A 24,057-nucleotide genomic window follows, 5' to 3' on the forward strand; every position below is an offset into this window, starting at 1 on the left:
GATTTCACTTGAGCTGCAGTTTTTTTATTGTTTTGCATTTTTGAGTAGTAGCATTTGAAATATTGCTCAAGAGAAAGGGTGCAGAAGTTATGAAGAAGTTGGTATATCCTGGGCTTGGATCTATTTATGTGACAAGTTTTGTCCAGGGATCAGAGCTACAGGATTCCTATGATTTGCTTATCATCCATGTAGAATTGTTATGGAATGATTTACACATAATTTCTAAATATTCCATTTGGGATGGTGAAGCCAAAAGAGTGAATAAGCATTTTCTTCCAGATAAACTCTCCCTGACTAGGATGAACTTTTGTTTTCATCCTTAAAAATGTATTTGATCACTCTGTATAGGGTGCAGTAGTTCATAGAGAAATTTACACCATATTTCTATATTCTTTTCTTGATTAATTTATTAGCTTGCTTATCTATGATGTTACCTAATAAGAGTAAATTAATAGTATACCACTTACCTACCTTACAGTTATTTGAAGCACTAATAAGCTGACTGCAAGAGTAATGTATCCATATGTCATCTCTATTCATATTATTATTACATGTCTAACACTTTGATGCTCATAAATTTTTTCTTGATTTTATTAGTATATATAGTATAAGTGCCAAATGTGGAATATTCTAGAATTAGATTAAGAACATCTGGCAGCAGGACTTTAAAAAAGATCTTTTTCAACATATGGGATATTTGTAAATTGTTTCAAATTTGGAGATGTTTACTCCTTTAAATCATGAGGTTCCTTTGCAGTAAGACAATCATCCAGGAACCTGGTTTGTGCTGCCTGTTTTAACGGGTTTCATTTCTTCCTGATGAGCCAGTAGACCAAAAGGCACCATTTGCTCAGCCTGTGAATATTTGCCAGTCTCTGTTCCAACCTCTTCATGTGTTTTTTACTTCATCTGGTCTTTGTCTTACTCTCATGGGGTAGGTATTAGCATCATCTTTCACTTGTAGACTAAAATTGAGGGATGAAGAAGTTCCGTTTCTTGTCCAAGTTTATCTAATTGGAAGTGGCAGATCTGATTCAAATCTAGGGAGTCGGTCCAGAGTTGATGCTACTAATGTCATCTAAAGTTTAGCTTTTCAGTTTGTAAAGAACATAACCAGGAACATTAGCATCTCTCTTGGGATAAACTACAGCATTTGAAACTCATTTTCATCTAAATAAGTAGACACAGAAGAAAGCTAGTGTGTGATCCTTTTCAGCTCTTCATTATGTGAATACGGCAAAGAGAACCTCCAGACATGAGTCATTCACACATGGTCAAGAGCAGCCAAGGGCAGAAGCAAAACAAAGATCTTTCACTCTCCAGTCCAGAGCACTTTCATTACATTAAGTGGCTTCACTTGTTGAAGATGATTTGAAATGTTATACTATCTTAAAATGGGAGACCAAATCATACTTACATCTGGAGTTTTTTCAAAAGCAACCAAGTTAATTGTAATGAGATTGAAAGATTTACCTAGTGATACACAGATAGATTTGTCCTTTGGATAAGAACACATTGGTTCTTGAAAAGAATGCAGTAGTACCCAATTTTCTGGAGATCAAATATGGCTGTATCAGAAGTGACCATGATATATTAATTCAAACACCTCAATTTTTTAAAAAAGCATTTCTTCCAATTCATATTTACCAATTAGGTTTAGAAATATTGAACCAGTGTCTGGTGTCTCAATTATAGAACCAAAAGAAGACTGAAATAATTATTAAAGTTCCTTTCAAACTGACTATTCTACATAAATATGTGATGCCACATGTGGGTTGCTTTTGGGCCTGAGTTTTCCTTTTTGATCATCCTTAGGTTTTTGTACAGAACAATTGTTGTTTTTCTGTTGGAACTTAAAAAGCGATTCATCGGAAAAATCAGTTCATTGGAAAAATCTGTGATGGGTCAAAATTGAAACTCATCCAGTTCAAGATTTGTGTGGGTTCTTTGAGATCACTACTAGCCTTTAGAAGATACCCAGAGAATGGTGAAAACTATTTTGAATGATTTAATTTTCTCATTTTCTTATAGTATTGCCTTTTTTTCTAGCCCAATTCAAGAAAAGTTTAGAATAAATGGTAAATGCAGATTTTTTTATTCATTAATTTTATTGGTACATTTTACAATATGATGACATTCATCATTTGGAATTTCTCCCTTTACACAATATATCTTGGTTCTTATTTTTTCCCCATTCTCCCGCCCTTCCTTCAACCCCTCCACCCCTCCTATTTGCAAAGACTTTGTTTCTATTTTTTCCCTTTTCTTGTATTTATTCTTTTCTCTTCTTCTTTCCCCCTACTTTTTATTCCCCTTCTTCTTCCCCTTTGGACCTTTTCTTCCTATTTCACATTATCTATTATACATTTTGACTCTTGGGTAAATGTAGATTTTACTTAGGAAATTTTGGAGCTGCAGTTACTGTCGAATATCTGAAGTCCCTTTTCCTAACTAAAAGTGGTAGAGATGGTGGCTTGTTCCCTTGGCAATTGGAGCTTCTAGAAGTATAGAAGGTGAAGAGAAGAGTGGCTAGGAGCCACCTGCTCTGAAGGCCAATGGTCTGGAATAGCTAACTCAAGTCCTTGTGAAGGGCGAAGAAGGTGCTGTAGCTGAGTGGCACAGACAGATATGAGGGACGAAGAAGACGTGCCATGCAACTGGGCAGCTGCTCTGCTACATGTGACAGCTTTTTTGCTTGGGGAGTGTGAAGGCAGCCTGCTTACCTATGGCAAGCTCTTCATTTACTTTTTTGCTGAAGATATAGATGAACTGCTTTTCCAAATATGTAAAAACTAAACAAACCCTGCATGGTGGCCAAACACTGTTCACAGGGCAGTGTGAGATTCTGAAATATATAGTGCCCTGCATATACTGATAGGACTGTGCTTTATCCAAGTGACTTGCTTTGTCCTTTGCAAGTGGGTAAAAGCCTACAAGCTGAGATTTGTAACAAAAATTTCCTTCATTGACAGGTGCATAAAGATCAACTAATATTTTGTTATATATATTTGAAGACACACACACACACACACACACACACACATATATATATATATAAATTGAATTTTGGGAAACTTTAATGGTGCTGCCAACTTTGGAAAAAGTCATCCCAATTTACTGTGTTGACTTGGCATTGTACAGAAATGGGCAACCATATTGGTCTAGAAATGTTAATTTATTTTTATTTTTTTTCCATGTGTACAGGGGTAACACATCGTACTAAATATGTAAGGTCATATCTACGTGGGTTTGATTATAGAAACTAATAAAGTATTCTCTAAATAATGAAAAAAAGAATAAGATAAGACTATAAGAGCGAGAAGCAATTTAAATATGTTCAGGGACCATTTTCATCTCCAGAATTAAGGATTATTTTGATGTTATATCATTGCCTTTTCTCTTTTACTTTCCTTTTTAGTTTATTTTAGGATTCCCTATTTTTAATGTTCATACGGAGATTTCTTTAACTGAAATACCGATTAGTTTCTTTGGTGTGAAAAACTATAATAGTACACAGGATCCTAATGAGATAATTACTAATGTGGAATAGGAAGTAAAGGGCTAAAGGCATAGGGAAAGTGGAAAGGGTAGGGGAAAGGTAATAAGGAAGAGGAAAAAAATATGAGAAAATGAAAAAATGGAAATAAAGTGTAAATGGGGAGGGAAAGAGGGGGTGAAGGGAGGGCAGGGACAAGGGAAAAAATGAGAATCAAGACCTCTTATGTAAAGGTACAGAATCCCAATGATGAATGTAACTGTATTGTATACCTAGATTGTACCAATAACCTCAATAAAAAGAAAAAAATAAAAGAATACTGGGAATGGAGAGTAGAAATAGAGTCCTGTCATATTATTAAGTGATTATAAATTTCCTGCAAGAATAGCTACTGAGTTTCTCAAGTATCATGCTGGCTTCTGTTCCTTTATTGTAAGATTAGCATCTTAGAGATAGTTCTAAGGAAAATATAATTCGCCTTCTTAAAATCTCGAAAACCTCAATTGATTTCCCATTTATGCTATTTTTCAAATAATATCTCACATATATTGCTTTTTCAGTATAATTTTATATTGTTTTCTTTCATCTATTCATAATTAAATTTTGCTGCAAGTGAATAGAGAAAAAAGAGAGTAATACATATGTTAGAAACATCTTAAAATGAAGTTTAATTAATTCCTGATCTATGAGAGTAATACATATGTTAGAAACATCTTACAATGAAGTTTAATTAATTCCTGATCTATGCTGTCCTAATCACTACAGCTTCAGATATTTTATAGACTAGTCGCACTTAGTTAAAACTTTTTGTATTTTAAGTCAGCTTGGCCCTTGCTTGGAATTAAACTGGATTCTGATTTATTAGTATCCCTTCCTCTCATTAAAACCCTGATGTGTCTCAAATCAGTCCTGCACATTATGATCTTCTTTGGCCTCTTAGCTCATCCTGTTCTTTTCTTTCCTTGAACTGTGACTTAGAATCTGTACCATTAGATATAGTGTTTAACTTCTTTTCAGGGATTTTTTAAATGGAATATAGCCACCCAAATTATACTCTTTCTTTTTCTTTGGGGATCCATGTAATATTTAAATATATGGGTCTCACTTGTGTTTATCTCAAAGATTTACATGTTTTCCTTGCATTTCCTAAATTAATTAGGTAGCATTTTATACAGTTCTGTCTTATGGTAAGGATCATTGAGCCAAAGAACTTACCAGTGATAGGTTTGGCACAAGCTGCACACTTTTTGGCATAAAGATGGTTGTAGCAGTCCAAGCAGAATGGATAATCATCTCTGGACATAAACTCTTCTTCACAAAGCTCTTTCCTACAGCCGCTACATAGAAAACACTCTTTATGCCATAGCTGGTCAAGAAATGTTATTCCTCCAGAAGTTATCACCTATCAAAGGATCACAAAGAGGCAGTGAATGTGGGTGCCACTATAATTCAAACCATTTCCTGACTTTTTTCTATGTCCACAACTGGTGATTTGGACTACTCTATCATCTTGTTAGCATGTCCTTTTCCCTCAGAAACTTTTGTAATGTTTTTGAATCAATAAGAGCAGTCAAACATTATAGGGATTAACTAGAACTGGCAAAAAAAGAAAATCATTCTAATTTTCTCCTACAGTGGATCAGAGAGAAAGGCAGGGTCACTGTGGACTAAGGAAGATAAAACAAAACAAAACAGATGCCTGATTTAACTCCTTTTTATCTCAGATTTCCTATTTTAATCTTCAAAGATTTACCATCATAGTTAAGATATTTCTACACTATGTTCTTATAACAATACCTAACTTTCAAGAATCATGAAAAAATCCACATTTTCCTTTATACTAGTTTCAAGAATGCATATGAGTAGAAATACTGAATGGAATTCTTTTGTTAATAAGACTTACATATTTAAAGTGCTCTTTACAGTCTTCAGCACTGTGCTGAAAGCTGACCTCTCCTGTTTATTCTCATCCTCCTCATCCTCATGATACTCTTATTCCACCCCCGCTTATAGATGAGCAACAGCTGATGATTAGAGTGGTTAAATTACTTGCCCTGGCCTCAGAGAAATGACGTGCAAGCCTGCACACTCTGACTCTACAACTCATGTACTTAACCATTCATACAATTCTGAGTCGAGGTCATTTTGCACATATAGCAACTTGATAAGTCCTCTTTGAATGAACGAATTCTGAAAGACAAACTCTCTGAGAAGTAATTCCAATATTGTGTCTAGTACATGGGGTATTGTGGATAGCTGGATGAGTTTTCAGCTTTAGGTCTCAAAATAAGGGCATTAGTTTTACACAGAGCCTTCACATGTGGTAGTATTTGGTCAGAGATATTTCTTAGTTCTCCATAAAGTAATATATTTTTCTAAATCAATTGAATCTATGTGTGCTATTTATCAGGGGTTTGAAACATGATTGTTCACAAACATATGGATAAATATTGGGTGCAGTTATTCTGCAGTAGCTATTTTATAACTATGTCTTTCAAATCCATGGCAAATGAACTAGAGAGTTGCTGAGAAAACTGGAATGTTATCATGCACATATCTTCTAAAGACTAAAGCAAGGTGATATCTGAGATAACCTTACATACATTGCATGAAATTTAACCTTTAAGTCACCTTATGGCTGACAAATTAAAAAATGTGTGCTTTTGAAAAATTCTAAATATATTTTTAATCTTATAACAAACATTTATAATTAAAGATATTTCATGTAAATTATATTTCCTAAAGGAATAAAATATTATTCTGAGTAACTGAAGGGAAGTATAATGGTGTGCGAAGTAAAGCAATTTAAAACGCCCCTACTGATTTCAAATGCCTTACAGCAGTCACAGCAGAAATTACAATTCCTTTGATTTGTTTGGTCAAATGTTAGCAGGCAATGCTTAAAAGATTTGAAACTTGAAAAATGTATTCAAAGCTAAATACAACTTGATGTATGCACCAAAGTGTGTATAATTAAGGAGTAGAAACTGGAATGTTAAAAGTAGTTTGCTTGTGATTATATTCCTTTTGAAGAGTTAGGCAGGCTAAGATGAAGTCTAATATCTAAACTTGGTGTTGTCACTGATGATCTCAGGATTGAGAACAAGTTTCTTCTCTCTCTGGTAAAGTAAAGACAATAATGATTTTTCTTGCAGTAGATGATACACAAAGTTTTAAAGAATACATTTAACTCTCTTTGAACTCTGAGGAATTTGAATTCAAAGTACTTGTAATCTGAGATCATTTTCTTTTTGGTAGAAAATAAATTTTGGTGTAGCAAAATAGAATCTGTAGAAAAATGTTTATGGGGCTAGTTGTCAAGTACTTTTAGCTTTTTTAAGAAAGAAATTTTGTCTTTGATTTGGGTTAAAATTTTATTTCTATTGTTGGTTAAAAATGTGTATTTTCTTCAGGAACTTATAGTTTTAAAAATTAAATAGAAAATAACATGGTATATCATAATCTGTGTACTACCCAACATAAGCATTTCATAAACTTCTGATGACTTCACATCATATCTTAAATATGTCATAGTCTTCTATAACCTGGAACATGCCAGGGCTTTCCATCAGATATTGCTCACCCCTAATATTTTGGAGTTATTGTGTTGAGTCTTTATAGCAACACTGGAAGAAAGTTTATATTGTATTCAACACATTTTAGGATATTCTGACAAGGTTCATTAATATTATAGCCTAGTCATTAAGAAAGGAGGCCTAAAATTGGCTACTTAGTTGTCGCTCTAAACTGGATAAACTGATTCATTTTATTTGTAGCACTTGTTTTTAAACATCACTGACTCTGGTAACTCAGTGAAGGTTGTTATGCCACAGGGCAGTAGGGTCTCACTGTTGTCTGCAACATTATTTTCTATGTCAGTGTTTTTCATAAGGAAATGGAGGTCTTCCGGTATATTAAATTATTTCATATCATGTTATCCAGTGTGATTCTCAGCCATCATGATGGTGCAATTTAATACTTTTAGGTCAGGAAATTGTATTTGTTACAACTTAAATGTAATACTGGTATTGTCAATACATGTAAAAATATAGAATGTGATAATGAAACTTCAAACTGTCCACATTCAAATGGTTTTAAGAGATTGGACAAAGTAGCCCAAAGATCATATATGCTTAGGAACTGCTGTACTAATCCAATGTGTTTTCATGAGTTAGTTTTCTCATCACAGTTTATAGTGTCATTTAAAACTTATGATGCCTCCCAGGTCAAGAATTTCTTCCCAAGCATCAATATATATTTCAGGAAACACATTCTTCATCAAGATGATAGACACAGGCCAATTTTCACATAAAAGCTTAGAGGCTAAAAACTAATTTGACAAAATTTCTTCTAGAATATTACTCTTTTGCTATTGGAGAATGTGCTTTGAATGGAAACCCAGATACAAAGGCCATACTTTTTCTGGAATCAGAAGTGGAGTAGGCTGTAGCTCCTGATCTTTTTTGTGTCTTTATGTTTATTGAATGTCCGTCGTGATCCTGTCACTCTCTTCAACCTACCAACCTACTTTGAAAATACAAAAGCATCAAGCCAATAAGGCATTTGCTTCACTGGAATGTAATGTAAGGTGTAAAACACCAAATTACCCAAGCTTGTTTAGTCATGCTGTGAGGCAAATCCATATTTCTCTGAAACAGTTAACACTGAATAGATAAAAAATTATTTTCTAAGAAACATTCTGTATTCAAACAGAGGTGCAACCTCAATCAGAGTACATAAAATCCTGCATAAAAGCAGTAAATGGAGCTGGAATACCAAATCACTTGCACTATTTGGAGGGTTAAATTTATCTTCTGGGTGAAATTTTATAGCTAATAAAAATAAGTAGCCAACCTCATCGTGATGGCTGGTGGTTTGGGGCATTCACTAACATGAATGCCTTAGCTGTGTATAACATGATAGTGTTAGTTCATTCTAAATATATGATGCAGCTAAAAAGGAATTGTCTGGAAGGTTCCATAAGCTTCATCCTCTTTAGATTATTACCTTCTTACAAAAGTTGCAATACTGAGCAAACTCCTTTTCAAAACACGGCACGCAGTAATTGCCATTCTCTTTGGAGATCAAAGGCTTTGTTCCTATTGGTTGCCGGCAATATTCACACACAAAGCAGGTTTCATGCCAGTAGTTTCCCTTAAATTCCATTTTGCGAGAGCCTGCATCCCAAAAGTAAGAATCTTTTAGTCTAAGTCAGGCATTACTTTCTATTCTTTAAGCAACTATGGATCACATTACTCAAAATATATACTTTAAATATAAAGGTAATAAATTAATTGTCCTTTCATAAAAATAGCTTTTTTAAAACATTTCACAAATGTTTATCTGAGGAAAGAAAAGTCAATATAGTTTAGCCATGATGACAGTAAGTCACTCATTCATTAGCTGAAACTCTTCCAAGCCTTGCAAAAACTGCAATTTAGACATATGAAAATATTTGAAGTGGAGAATTTGAATGGCTGCAAATGGTTTAGTTAAATTGGGCCATAATAGTTATTGAGGGGATATTAGAAATGCTGAGGGAATAGAAGAAGAAGAAGAAGAAGAAGAAGAAGAAGAAGAAGAAGAAGAAGAAGAAGAAGAAGAAGAAGAAGAAGAAGAAGAAGAAGAAGAAGAAGAAGAAGAAGAAGAAGAAGAAGAAGAAGAAGAAGAAGAAGAAGAAGAAGAAGAAGAAGAAGAAGAAGAAGAAGAAGAAGAAGAAGAAGAAGAAGAAGAAGAAGAAGAAGAAGAAGAAGAAGAAGAAGAAGAAGAAGAAGAAGAAGAAGAAGAAGAAGAAGAAGAAGAAGAAGAAGAAGAAGAAGAAGAAGAAGAAGAAGAAGAAGAAGAAGAAGAAGAAGAAGAAGAAGAAGAAGAAGAAGAAATAATATCTTTCTCTTTTACTGGTACTCATAGTAATATAGAAAAGGACCAAAATGTATTGAAGCAACAATAGATACTTGCCAACAGTGGCACGATTTGAATGGATTCTCATACCAGTTTGTATAGTGCGACAAAAAATCACTTGGCTCCAACCTCCGAAAAGTCATTTTTTCTTCCCCCAGGGAAGGTTTGCAAAGTAGTGCCATTGGCGTGTATTTTATCCTTGCACAGCTCAGGCTGCTTCAAAATATTTCTGAGTTAATTTTTTAAAAAACAGAACACTGTAAATTACCTGTTTACAAATAATGAGTAAACAATCCTTTCCTTTCTAAAATATATGAAACAAGATCAAGAGAGAGCAAGGATGATGCCTTTCTCAGACTCAGGGCTCTGTCTGCCCTGCACTCATCTTCCGGCATTTAATAAAAAGCAGCGCAGCTCTAGTTAGAGCGCAGCGCTTCCTGGAGATCTTACCAGGCATGATGGTTCTCTTGCAGTGGAAGCATTTTGAGGAGCACTCGTTAGAATAGCAGTCGGTGCAGAGCAGGCGCTCATCCTTGGCAGCAAAAGGCTTTTCCACCAACGAGTGATAGCATTTGGTGCACCTGAAGCATCCTTCATGCCAATGCCGACCTTTGTAACAAAGATCCTTTGAGACAGGAAATAAAAGTTAATTAAATGTGTCTGCAATAAAACAGACCGTTTTATAAGATAAAACTGAACATTCCCGGGACTCTAGCACGTATATGTTGTGCAATTAGCTTGAGCGGAAGTTGTTACTGATTAGGAGACTTTCTGGGAAATGAAGAGCTAGAACTTGGGGCTTTCTTGTTTGTTCCCAAAGGGCTGCTAGAAATTAAACTGACTCCCTGATAGTTCTTCAAATAACTAACAAAAAAAGATTTTTTCTAGAATTGTTTCAAATTTTTGGTTGTAATATCCTATTGCTCTTTGAGACTTAAATAACTTTTGTTTGATTTTTGGCAGTACTGAAGATTAAGCCCAGGGCCTTGTAAATGTTAGGCAAGCTGTCTATCACCGAGTACATTCTCAAACAGACAAACAGGTAACAACACCTAATTAAAGAAAAGGAGGAGAAGAAGAAGGAGGAGAGGAGGAGGAGGAGGAGGAGGAGGAGGAGCAGGAGGTAAGAGGAGCAGGAGGTGGAGGAGGAGGAGGAGGAGGAGGAAGAGGAAGAAGAAAAAGAAGAGAAGGAGGAGGAGGAGGGGGAAGTGAGCAATGTATGAGGAATGGGTGATAGGGGGAAAGGTTTAGAATGTGCAGTTTGGTGAAGATGTGGTTGATTTTTAAGTAGAAAAGTACAGAATTTGACCCTTTTTACATTCAAACATTTGTGTATTCAATTACACCCTTAGTTATTCCAGAAATAACTCAATATTTTAGCTGTGTAACTTTAGGAAAATAGCTTATTTTCTTTTATCTTTATAAAAAACTGCCTGACAAGGTCATATGAGAATTAAAGCATGTATCCCCATAATGCTAAACATATTGGTTAGGACTTGATTAATGATAACTTTTAGGATTCTTATATACAGTAGCCCAGAAATAGTGTTAAAGGTCAACAGAGAAGGGAGGCATTCCAGGGCACTTCTCTGCCACACATAAGCAGTCATTCTGTGAATTGTGGTGAGACCTACCTTGGAATCGGATTCTATTGGTTCTTTGCATGCTTCACAATAATTAGAGAAGATATGATTGTAACAAGAAACACAGTATGGGCTGTCATTCTTTAGTACATACTTCTTCCCAAGAAGTGATGCTGTGCAGTGTTGACAACCAAACTGAGTTGTCATTTTGTCTTGATCCTTTCAAATAAGAAAATGATAAACCCTGTGAGTCTAGCACTTGAATGAATTTATATTTTATTAAGTGAAAAAATATCTACCAACTTTGGAAAACACGCTCATAGTCATGGATGCTTGGAGTGATTTAGGAAAGACTACCCTTTCGTCTTGGCGGTTATTGTATATTTTTCAAAAAAATTAGAAAAGCACCAAGTGAGATCAAGAAAAACATCTTGTATTCATTGTGAGCTAATGGTGAGGTCAATGAGAATATGATGTTTGTTAAAATAGCATGGTTTCATCTCAGGGACATAAATATGACCTGTTAATAGTGCTTTTACTGTAATCACTTACCATCTTGAATAATTGTGATGGATTTTGGTGGAAAGGAGACTTCTTTTTATTCAAACTTAAATAGAAATAATCAAGTACCTTGCTATTTTCTAGTCCATTATTTCTTTTTTATGTCTGAAGTCTTTACTGCATGCCTAATAAAGGATTTTATATATAAATCCTGGGGTCTTCCTGAATCATATACCCTCTGTTGTAATAACACCTTTATCTCTGGCTTCAATAACTCTAATTTTGATAATGACTCCAAGTACTATTTGCTGCTAGCTTCAGTCTCCTGGACATCTCCACTTAAATGTCCCTCACCAAACTGACAAACAACCACAAAAACTCTTCAGCAGTTCAGATTCAATATATGTATTAGGTCTTTGTGCCTACTGCTGAGGAAGTGCCCAGGTGTACAAGTACAGATAAAATCATTATGGGTAGAAAAAAATTTAAGAGACTCCCTCAGACTTTAGAGCCAAAGTTACATGTATATAACATGAATAAAAGCATCAACTTCTTACAGAATGAAAATTTGTTATGAAACATGAAGCCAGGAGTAGGATAAGAATTCACATTATTTATAAATTTAGAAACACTATTAAGAAACAAAGCATGGAGTTTTAAATGTTTATAATTAGGTATTTAACATGAAATTTTCATTATTACCAGAAGGAGTAACAACACTGTTTTTTCTTAAAAAATGGGGTTTATAGTTTCTGAACTTTCTGAAATATTCTAGGATCTGTGAATATTTTCCAATTCTTCAATTCAAATAAAAATTTAAATTTTAGTAAAATTATGGTGCTTTCTAAAGGCACTTTGATGCCAGTTTTTTTTACTACATTTTAACTGTTACTCTTACAGTTTTGCTTTCTCTTATTTTAGTGATGAATTTTTCCCACATAACATTGTTAATAATTTTATATATAGTAGTTACACTATACTATCCTTCAGTAATAAGTAGAGAAAAGACTGAGGATTTGGAACACATGAGTCTTTTCCCAGCGAAGATGAAAACTTAGTCAATAAATTTCCCAGTGGATTATGGCCAAAATTATCTGCAGGGACATTGAATATCCTGTTTGATTAATTCCACAGAAATGTTCCATCCAGGGGAATGCAAGCACACTCATTTCCAAAAAGCTTGGAAACAGCAGGAAAATAGATCAGATTCACTTGAAAAGATTCTAAAGAAAAGTTCTTATCAGCATTTACAGTGAACATATTTATCTCAATAGTGAAATAAGGGAAGTTTAATTAGCTTTTATTACTTAATATGATAGATGTCATTTCCACTATTAATATTTAGCTTTAGATGTGCATAATAGTACCATGAAGCATGACTTCACAGGGTTGGGAATTCCCAGGCCATTTCTATTTTCTAAGGCCATTAATATAAAAATGAAGAAACAAGGGATTCTAAAATTGGCAGCTTTAATTTTTAAATTTTAAACAACATAAACACAACATTATAATGTCTGAATTTGACGACTAGGTCAGAAGTCTAAATATAAGATCAAATGGTTCCCCTTCTTCATCCTATCCACATAATAGGCATGTTCCATAGAAAATTCTTTTAAAATGGAATATATTTGTGTTGTTGTTGTTCCTCCTCCTCCTCATTTTCTTCTTCTACTCCTTCTTTCTCCCCTCTTCCTCCTTCTCCCCCTCCTCCTCCTCCTCCTTCACCTTCTTCCTACCAGGGATCAACTCAGGATCTTGTGATTGTGAGGCAGACAGAAGAACCACTGAGCTAAATCCCTGGCCCATATTTCTTCATTTTTTAAAAGGATAAAGTCAATTCTTATTATGTCATTTTTTTTCATTAAAGCAACATTAATCTTACTTGGGTAGAGTGAAAATTAGTCCAATATCTAAAAATCTTGTTCTTTTCTTTTTATTTTTTTGAGACAAGGTCTCATTATGTAGTTTGAACTGACCAGGAACTCACCATGTAGCCCAGGCTGATCTTGAACTCAGAGCCATCCTCCTCCCTCAGCCTTTAGAGTGCTGGGATTATAGGCATGCACCACCATGCCTGGCTTCTTTTGCATTTATATGTCTCAACAATGACAGCAGGCATTTAGCACATATCAACATTTATTAAATATTTATTCAGTGATATTTGAATTCCCTGTTTCAGAGTCTGAGCTTCTTTAGCTTACTTAATGAATAAAATCTGAGGTAAGTGATCAAACTGAACATTTTCTCTTTTTTTTTTTTTTTGGTTAGAAAAGTACACTAAGAAATGCAGTTCTCATTTTCAAGAAGTAAGCCATTTAACTGTGGGGATATAAAAACAGTTGGACACAGTTTCTTAAAAATAGAGGAGTTACTAGGAAAACAGAGATAACCAACCTAATGCTGAATTTTAAGCTTCTAGAAAAAGAAGAGCAAGACAAACTCAGTACTCATACAAGGGAGGGAATTATAAAGAGCAGAGCTGAAATCAGTGCAAGCGAGACTAAGAATGATACAAACAAAAATCAATGAATCAAAGAGTTGGTTTTTCAAAAGAAGAAATAAAATTGACAAACCCTTAGCCAACCTTATCAAAAAAAAAAAGAAGAAGAAAGAAGAAAAGGCTCAAATCCATGCAATTAGGAATGAAAAAGATGAATTCACAACAGATCCTGCAGAAATCCAAAGGATCATCAATACCTACTCTGAGAAACTGTACTCTAATAAAATGGAGAAAAACAGAAGAAATGGACAGATTTCTAGAAACATATGAACTTCCAAAGTTGAATGTGTAAGATATCAAAATTCTAAACATGCCAATTTATAATCAGTGAAATTGAAAAAAGTAATTAAGAATTTACCAACAAAGAAAAGCCCAGGTTCTGAGGGATTCACTGATAAATTCTACAAAAACTTTACAGGAGAACTACTGCCACTACTCTTTAAACTTTTCAATGAAAATGAAAAGTAAGCAATACTTCCAAATGCATTTCTGAAAGCAAGTGCTAATTTGTTTCCCAAACTAGGAAAAGACCCAATCAGAAATGAGAACTATAGGCCAATCTTGCCATTGAACATAGATGCAAAAATTCTCAATAAGATACTGGCAAAGAGAATACACAGGGGCATCAAGAAGATCATACACCCTGACCAAGTTGATTTATCCCAGGGATGGAAGGATGGTCCAACATACATAAATCAATAATGTAATACATTATATTAACAGAGTCAAGGACAAAAACCATATGATAATCTCTATAGATGCAGAAAAAGCATTACAAAATATAACATGATGAAAATCCCTTATAAAATGGGAATAGATGGTTTTTTAGTACAATTTGATAAAGTCTATATATGAAAAACTAACAGCCAACAACATACAAAATAGTAAAAAACTGAAAACCTCCATGTTAAAATCAGGAACAAGACAAGGATGTCCACTCTCATCACTCCTGTTCAATATAGTTTTGGAAACATTAGCCACAGCAACGAGACAAGATAAATAAATAAAAACAATAAAGATAGGAAAGGAAGAAGTTAACTGTCATTATTTGCTGATGATATTATACTCTACACAGAACACCCAAAATACTCCATCAAAAGACTTCTAGACTTAATTGACAGATTCAGTAGTGCATATAGACACAAGGTAAACACTCAAAAATCAATAGCCTTCTTGTACACAAATAACAGACTCACTGAGAGAGAAATTAGGGAAATAATCCCTTTCACAATAGCATCCAAAAAAATGAAATATCTAGGAATCAGTCTAACAAAGGAAGCAAAAGACCTCTACATTGAGAGTTACAACACTCTGAAAGAAGAGATTGAAGAGGATATAAGAAAATGGAAAGATATCCCTTGTTCCTGAGTAGGAAGAGCTAACAGAGTGAAAATGGCCATACTTCCCAAACAGCTATACAGATTCAATGCAATCCCTATTGAAATACCAATAGTAAACTTCACAGAACTAGAGAAAACAATCCAAAATTCATCTGGAATGAGAAGAGACCTAGAAAAGCAAAAGCCATTCTAGGCAACAGAGGCATGGCCTGTGGTATCACAATCCCCAACTTGAAACCATACTGCAAAGCCACTGTGATAAAAACAACATGGTATTGACAAAGAAACAGACCCAAGGGTCAGTGGAATAGATTAGAAGATGCAGAACCAACTTCAGATATACTCAGCTACCTCATCTTTGACAGAGGAAACAACCATCCTCACCGGAGGAAAGATGGCTTCTGCAATAAATGGTGTTGGAAAAACTGGATTTCAACTTTGCCAAATATTAAAACTGGACCACTATCTTTCACTATGCACTGAAGTAAAATTGAAGTGGATTAAAGATCTAAATATCAAAACAGAAACACTAAATTTGTTGGAAGATATGCAAGGTAGAACTCTTGAAGACTTTGGCATAGGAAAAGACTTTATGAACAAATCCTCTGTAGCACAGGAACTAGCACAAATAATCAAAAACCGAGATCTCATCTTTTTAAAAAGCTTTTTCACTGCAAGAGAAACCACCAACAGAGCTAAGAGACAGCCTACAATGTGGGAAAAAAATTTTACCAGCTGTTTCACAAAGGTCTACTATCTAGAGTATATAAAGAGCTAAAGAAAAATCAAGTCCCCGTATATAAAGATCCAATTCAAAAATGGGCATCTGAAATGAACAGGCATTTCTCAGACAAAGAAGTGAAAACAGCAAATAAATATATGAAAAAATGTTCAGTATCACTGGTCATTTGAGAGATGCAGATAAAAACAACACCGAGATTCCACCTCACCCCACAGAGAATGGCTGCTATCAAGAAATCAACTAATAACAAATGCTGGAGAAGGTGTGGTAGAAATGCACCCTTCTTCATTGTTGGTGGGAGTGCAGACTGGTGCAAGCACTGTGAAAATCATATAGAGATACCTTAAACAACTACCATTGAAAGTTCCATTTGACCCAGGTAGTCCCCTGCTGGGTATCTTCCGAAAAGAATTAAAAGAATCATACCACAGTGATATATGCTCACCCATGTTTATAGCAGCACAGTTTGTAAGAGCTAAAGCTTGGAAACAACCCAGTTGCCCATCAACTGGAGACTGGATAAAGATGTGGTATTTTTATAAAATGGAGTACTACTCATCCATAAATATTGAGAAACTAGAGACATTTATAGCTCAAGGGATGTACATTGAGCACATATCCTTACATGAAATTAATAGGACACAAATATGTAAATACCATACAGTTTCTCTGTGTGATAAACTAAAAGTGTAAATAATGGTGAAAATGTATACTTGATATATTGTAATAGGAAGAAAAGTTCTAAAGTTATTGGGCAAATGGAGAGGTAGGGGGAAATGTAAAAAGGGAAGAGAAGAAATTATAGAAAAGGAAAAATGGAAACAAAGTCTCTCTAAATAGGGAAGGGTAGAGTGAGGAAAGGGAGGCTAGGAGAATAGGAAAAATAAGAAACAAGATATGTCATGTAAGAGATACAAGATCCCAATGATAAATGTAACTGTGTTATATATCTAAACTGTACCAATAAAAATATTTTAAACTATAGAGGTGTTATAACCATGTAAGTGACATGAATTCTATTATAACCATCAAGGAGTAAAAGGTAACTAAAAGAAAGACTTTTCTAGGAAGATTTTAAGCAAGTTAATCTATTTGAAATCTTTCAGGAAACAAGCAACCAAGCAATCATTTTTAATTATCAAGAAAAGAGAAGACAAACGAAAGAATAGGACAGGATCTCAATCTGAAATTGGAAAATGGTGATTCTTGACACTAAATTTTATCTGCTGTGTTAAGGATAGACTGAACATTAAAGCTTTCAAAACTGTTTGAGCCTCAAACTAAAAGGGGAGGGAGTGGACTGAAGAGATAAGACTCTGAATTTTTTTCAACCAGATGACTTTTTATCTCCTTATTGTTTTCTAAGCATCATATGTAGTTTCTCTTGTTATTTATCCCTAACATTAATATTTTTAAATACTCAGAGAATAATTGTGTCTAGAGGGCAGGCCCAATGGCCTGTGTGTAATCACTGTCTAATAGGTCAAACTGTATGAAAGAGGATGATGACTACCTAATTCTTTTCACAGCAGTTGTGTCTGAGTATTAATTTGTCAAACATATTGAGAAAATTTTGATTTTGAATATTTAAAATCTCTGAGCGATGCTGAATTATGTTTCTTAACACTCAGTATTAACAGTGTGTCACAACTGATTAGCAATTAACTTGTGAAGGAGTGGAATGGTAGCGATTAAACTGGGATGTATAATTTAGATATTTATTTAAAACTGCCTTCAAATTAGTCCTTCAATCGATACAATATTTAGGATGAGAAATGTTTATGATTGCAACTATGGTTTTAAAAGATTACCTGAGAGGTGCACTGAATGTATAAAAATATATAGATAGTTTAGAAATCAGCAAGAATAGGCTTTATTTCTCCAGTTTTCTCCTTCAGATTTTAGACTTGTACATTTACTGGTAATAGTCTTCATTAATGAGAATGCAGTTTCTTAGGTGTTCTTTTTTAAATCAAGAATAATGTTGTGTCAAGTTATATTTTACAGTGAGTTATTGATAAGAAGACTAAAGCTGTGAGTGATATATCCACTTACATTTCTATCATGCTAAGAAGAATGAATAGATTCACAGTGGTTGTACCTGATAGCATGTTGAGTAGGAGAGACACAAGAATGAGATGCCTTGCCTGGTATCCTTAATGTGTCCCTGCTTACAAGACATCACACCACATTCACTTATTCGTGTGTTCAATAAGCATATAGAGTACATGTTTTTTGTAAAGCAATCTTCTAGAAGTTTTAAAGAATATGAAAATACATTAGATTCAAATCCCATCTATAGAGAATTTATAATCTAGTAGCAAGAGTAAGGGCATTTTACAAACAACTAAACAACAACAAAAAAACTAAACTAAAAAAAGCTGGGAAAGGGTTAAGGAGAAATGAAAGGTAATAAACATTAATAGCAGTGTTTGGGAATATTCAAATAATTTATATTTTCAAGTTGAGCACTCCCTCAAACCAATATATCAACTTCTGGAGGTAAGGATTAAAAATTAAATATTTTTCAGGTCTTAAGTGGCACTAACATTGAGGGTTGAAAACCACCAGTTTAAAGGAAAGGAAAAACAATTTCAGCAAGGTAAAATTAGAAAACATCTTGGAGATGGGGCATTTGATGGATCATTAGTTAGATATTATGGTTTGGCTTTCTTAATCTTGGCTCTATTCTCATTCTGATATGACAGGTTGAAAGTGTCTATAGGACCCTATAAAAGTTAGTGAGTGTTCAGGTGGAAATTTGGCTCTGCTCACATGTGGAAAAATTGGAAAGTAGATGTGAAATGAAAGACATGTCCTTGTTGCTGTTGATGCTGGCAAGCTGCACAAAAATACATTTTTAACAAATCACCTTAGAGGTATCGGAGAATTAATAAAACATGAAAAATTCATGGGTAAAGTCCATGCAGAGAAGAAAAACACAGACAAGCTTAATATCTGGCATCCTCTTTTTAAAGAAACATCTACAAAATCAGGAGGAGAAAATTAAGGAACTGCTTAGGAAGCTAAGCAATCCTTTTGACAATCCTCATATGGTAACAGGACGTATGGTAAGTAGGTGGATCTGGATTTTCTCTATTAATAGGTCCAATAAACCCATCATGGTGTAGGCAAAACTCTGAAATAAGGAGCCCTCGAAATAAGGAGCAAGCAGAACTAGTTCTTTCACAGACAGAAGCCCAGCTTTGACTTACTTTAGTACCTAAAATTATATTAAGATTAATCTTAGTACTAGCATCCCTAAATGAACATTAGAATAAATTCTCCTCTGTTATTGTTTGATTTCTTGATAGCAGCCATTCTTTGTGGGGTAAGGTGGAATCTCAATGATGGTGGGGTTGTGGGGAGAAAGGAACCCTTCTCCATTGTTGGTGGGAGTGCAGACTGGTGCAACCACTAAGGAAATCAATATGGAGATACCTCAAAGAGCTGGGACTAGAGGTTGCATTTGACCCAGCCATCCCTCTGCTGGGTATCTTTCCAAAAGAATTAAAAGAATCACACCACAGTGATATATGCACACCTATGTTCATAGTGGCACAGTTTGTCATAGCTAAAACTTGGAAACAGCCCATTTGCCCATCAGTTGGAGACTGGATAAAGAAGATATGGATTTTTTATAAAATGGAATAGTACTCAGCCATAAAGAATGAGAAATTAGATTCATTCATAGGAAAATGAACACATATTGAGGATATACTCCTAAGTGAAATAAGTAAGTCACACATGTGTACATACTGAATAGTTTCTCTGTTGTAAACAAACTATAATAGTACATAAGATCCTAATGATATAATGGACAATGTGAAAAAGGAAGAAAGGGGCTAAAGGTGTAGGTAAAGTAGGAAGGGTAGGGGAAAGCCAGTAAGGGAAAAGAAAAAATATGAGAAATTGAAAAAATGGAAATGAAGTGTTTGTAAAGGGGAAGGGAAGGAGGGGTGAAGGGAGGGCAGGGACAAGGGGAAAAATGAGAACCAAGACCTGTCATGTAAAGGTGCAAGATCTCAATAATGAATATAACTGTACTGTATACCTAAAAAGTACCAATAAACTCAATGAGAAAAAAAGAATAAATTCTCATCATATTGGGAGGGAGAAAACATCAACCTAGGCTGCAATTACTTTCACATATTTTCCTTTATACAATGCCTGACTCCAAATGAAGATGACAACACACTGAATAAAAGAAACAATGGGAACACACACAGGGTAAGATATTAAAGTTATAGGACACAGATCATAAGTATGTCTTTAGTACATTCAAAGAAGTAAATAATGACCAGAAATTTTGGGAGATAATTTCAAATAATGAAAAATAATGAAGCATAAATTTTCTGCTGAACTATAGAATGACTTAAACAGGAACTTAATAGAGAAATTTAGCAAAGAGTGGATAATATCAAAGAGATAATAAATAGTGAAATTGAAAATATATAAAATTAAGCATTCTGAGAAATGATATGGAAGGTATACTTAAGAACCAAAACAAACAGAAAACAGAGATGACAGAGTTAGGATAGAAGAGAAGAAAATTAAACAAACTACATCTGAAAATACAATGTTCAATTTTCCAAAACTGACACAGCACATCATCCTGCAAATTTAAAAGTCGAAAACAATGAACCTCAAGATTTAAAAACCATAATGTTGGGCACATTAGGAGAAATCTAATAAAAATTAAAGATAACACCAAAATGGATTTAAAATGCTACTCAGATTTATCAAAAAATTAAAAGGATACCTATTTTTGAGTAGGGAATGAAAAAAAAAGAAAGATGTATCAAAATTGCTAAAATAAATTAGGACCTGATATAATGATGGTAACGAGACATTTTCAGACAACCAGAAACTAAATTTAACAGTGCAGCAATATTTAAATAAATACCAAGTTTTCTTTAGGTAAAAGGGCATTGACTCTCAGAGATGCGGATAAGAGTGAAAAAATAAAAATTGTCATTATGTAGCGGAATCTAAATAAATATTGACTGTGTGCTAAAACTTTGTGCCAAAGAATTTGAAAAAATGAGCTGAAATGGGAAAATTCTAAGCTAAGTAAAACTATTCAAACCGATAAGAAGAAATATAAAATTACAACATTTTGATAACTATTAGATAAATGCACAATGTCAAATACAAGCCATTGGCTCCACCAATCAATTTTTCCAAGCTATAAAAGATGAAATTATACCAGTCATACATCAATAGTCTCAAATACTTGCAATGAGAGAACAAGCTTTAGTTAATTTAAAGCCTCTTAAAATTTTGATACCAAAATTTCATAAGATCAAAATTTATAAGTCAATAATACTTATAGTAATAAACACAAAAATGTGACCCAAATAACAACAAACTGAATTCAGTGACAAATGAAGAGATTAATATACCATGATCAAACTCATTTTATTTCAAGAGTGAACATTCAGTTAAAGATTCAAAAGTGAATCACATATTTCACCACTTTAACCAAATAAGAATAGGTTTTAAAATTATTTCATTAGCTAAAAACATTTGATGAAATTTTACTTTAATTGAAAATTTAAAACTCATCCAACTAAAAATAAAAGGAACTTTATCAATATGATTTAAAAAACTATAACACTATCATCTTATTTTGCTAAGAACATTGCATTTATTTGATATCGATTAAATTTGTTTTTAATTTTTATGAATATGAAGGAAGGAAAAATAATTCCTTAATAATTAATAGCCTTGCTGTGTTTTAAAAGTGGAAATAAATGCCTCGTAAAGAAAATAGCAAAATTTATACTTATTGATGAATGTTAAACATTTTATTTGAGTTTAAGAAGTAAAAATGAATGCCCACAATCACCACTCCCATTTGGCTTTATACTGGAAGTCATAGACTGCACATTAAAGTGAGTAAAACAAAAGTATAATAATTAAAAGGAAACAAACTTGTTATTCATGAATGTTCTATTAAGGAAATCCAAAAGACTGTATAATAAATTGTAAGAATTTATGTTAGTTATGAGAATTGCTGGAGAAAATGTCTATATAGGAATAAACTATTATATTCCAATATAAAGCAAAAATTGGAAAGTAAAATTCTAAACAATTTATGATGCCATTTAAAACCACTGAGACATCTTATAATAGATCTCAGAAGAATGTATGACACTTGTGTATATAAAAACTACAAAAACTTTGAGAATATAAAGAAAACGCAAATAAATAAGAAAGATATATGATACTAATGGACAGAAAGACTCACTATTCTGAAGGTGCTGTTTATCCTCCATTTGCCATATAGGTCAATACAGAATATTTTCAGGTTATTTTCTATGATATTTTACAAGGTGGTTCAATTTGAAAAGTTCAAATATGAAAAGTCAAAGGGCCAAGAATAGCCACTCGTGAACAAGGCAGGAATGCGTGCAGAATCAGCTTAAAGCTTCTGCAATGCCCAGTGTGGTTCAAATACAGGATTAAGACACTTAGATCATTGCAACAAAACGGAGAACTCAGAAATAAACCCACAGATGTATGGATGATGGAGCACTGATGAAAGATAAGGTGTAAGAATGGCCTTCTGTAAGTGGTTTTGGGTTAGCTGTATTTCCATGTAAAGAAAGAAGGAAACTAGTTTGGTACTTTGCATCACAGAAGAAGTCATTTCCTGTAGATTATAAACAGCAAGGACAAAAACTATAGTAAGGACAAAAACCATAACTCTTTGAGAATATACAATGTCTTTATGAACTGGTCTTATAAAAGATTTCTTAAGGAAGAAAAGTACTGGCTCTATAGGGAATATTTAGTATATTATACTAAATTAAATTTAAGACCCTCTGCCAAAAGACACAAATAAGACTCTATTTCCCATAGAGTCAGAGAAAATATTGCAACACATTAATCAACAAAGCTCAAACCCAGAACACATAAGGAAGTTGTACAAATGAGTAAGGAAAAAAATGAGCAACATAATAAAAATAGAAATGACCTAAAGAGATGCAAAAATAGTATGTCCACATGGCTAAAAATGAAGGAAACCTTCACAATTTCATGAATAACCATTGAAATATAATTTAACAAGTTTCTCTACAACACGTATACACAAAATATCATCAGGCTAGGAATAACATACTAGTCAAAGCAAGAAACAATCTGAATTATCCATCAGAGGGAAAATGGATATAATAAATATATGTATAGCTGTACAACATATTGCCATACAACAATGGAAACAGATGACTTACAAGTACTCTCTTTAATGTAAAAGAACTTTATAACAGGAGTGGCCAATCCTCTGGACACAGACCAGTAGCCATGGCCTGCTAGGAACTGGAATATCCACCTTCCTGGTCTGTGGAAAAACTGTCTTTCACAGAACTGGTCCCTGGGTCCAAAAAGTTTGGGAATAGCTGCTTTGTAATATTGAGTACATAGCAAACTGCAGAAGAGTAATTAACCCAGGTTGCCATTTATATAACATTCCAAATCAGCAAAAATCAATTATTAGGAATTAGAAATATTTACTGCTACAGTTATTATTAACAGGTATGAGGATGATAAATACAAAATGCAGAATACAATTTAAGATTATCTAAATTCTGAAGGTGAAACAGGGAAAGGGCTGTTGGACAGAGGGTTTTAAGTATTAGGATGTTTGGTTTCTTAAAGTGTTTTTAAAAATTTTTTGCATGTATAAACATTTTTTATCTATATGTTTTGTTTTGTAAAAGTTTTTTTTAATGAGTAGATGGAAAATAAAGAGAAATGGTAAATTAGTCTTTCATTATGCTTGTCATTAGAAACAATAATGCAAACATAGCATTATGTAGCAAAGAATTTTGCATGCATATAGTGGAAGTTTCTATTCTAACAGGTAATATATGTTGTTTTTTTTTTAATAAACAGAATAGTCAACTCTAGGGAGACTGTAGATTCAAAGGAGGGAAGAGATATAAGGTTCTATCCCATTTCATATTTTTCCTTTCATCTCTCTTCTACCC

The 24,057-nt window shown here is 33.7% G+C and overlaps 1 protein-coding gene across 3 annotated transcripts in view; it reads right to left on the reverse strand.

Moving 5' to 3' along the window:
• Nucleotides 1-24,057, reverse strand: part of Fhl5 (four and a half LIM domains 5) — a 45,697-nt gene that overhangs the window by 2,764 nt on the left and 18,876 nt on the right. For all 3 annotated transcript variants that reach the window (XM_010603649.2, XM_010603650.3, XM_010603651.2), the window contains 4 exons: nt 11,032-11,199; nt 9,848-10,022; nt 8,504-8,673; nt 4,712-4,898 (listed from right to left, as the gene is read on the reverse strand). In XM_010603649.2, coding sequence (XP_010601951.1) covers nt 4,712-4,898; nt 8,504-8,673; nt 9,848-10,022; nt 11,032-11,187 — 688 coding nt within the window. In that variant the 5' untranslated portion in view covers nt 11,188-11,199. The remainder of the gene's footprint in view (nt 1-4,711; nt 4,899-8,503; nt 8,674-9,847; nt 10,023-11,031; nt 11,200-24,057) is intronic.

The sequence above is a fragment of the Fukomys damarensis genome, unplaced genomic scaffold, assembly GCF_012274545.1.
Source record: "Fukomys damarensis isolate Sample0158 unplaced genomic scaffold, DMR_v1.0_HiC HiC_scaffold_14, whole genome shotgun sequence".
In the NCBI taxonomy this organism is placed as follows: Eukaryota; Metazoa; Chordata; class Mammalia; order Rodentia; family Bathyergidae; genus Fukomys; species Fukomys damarensis.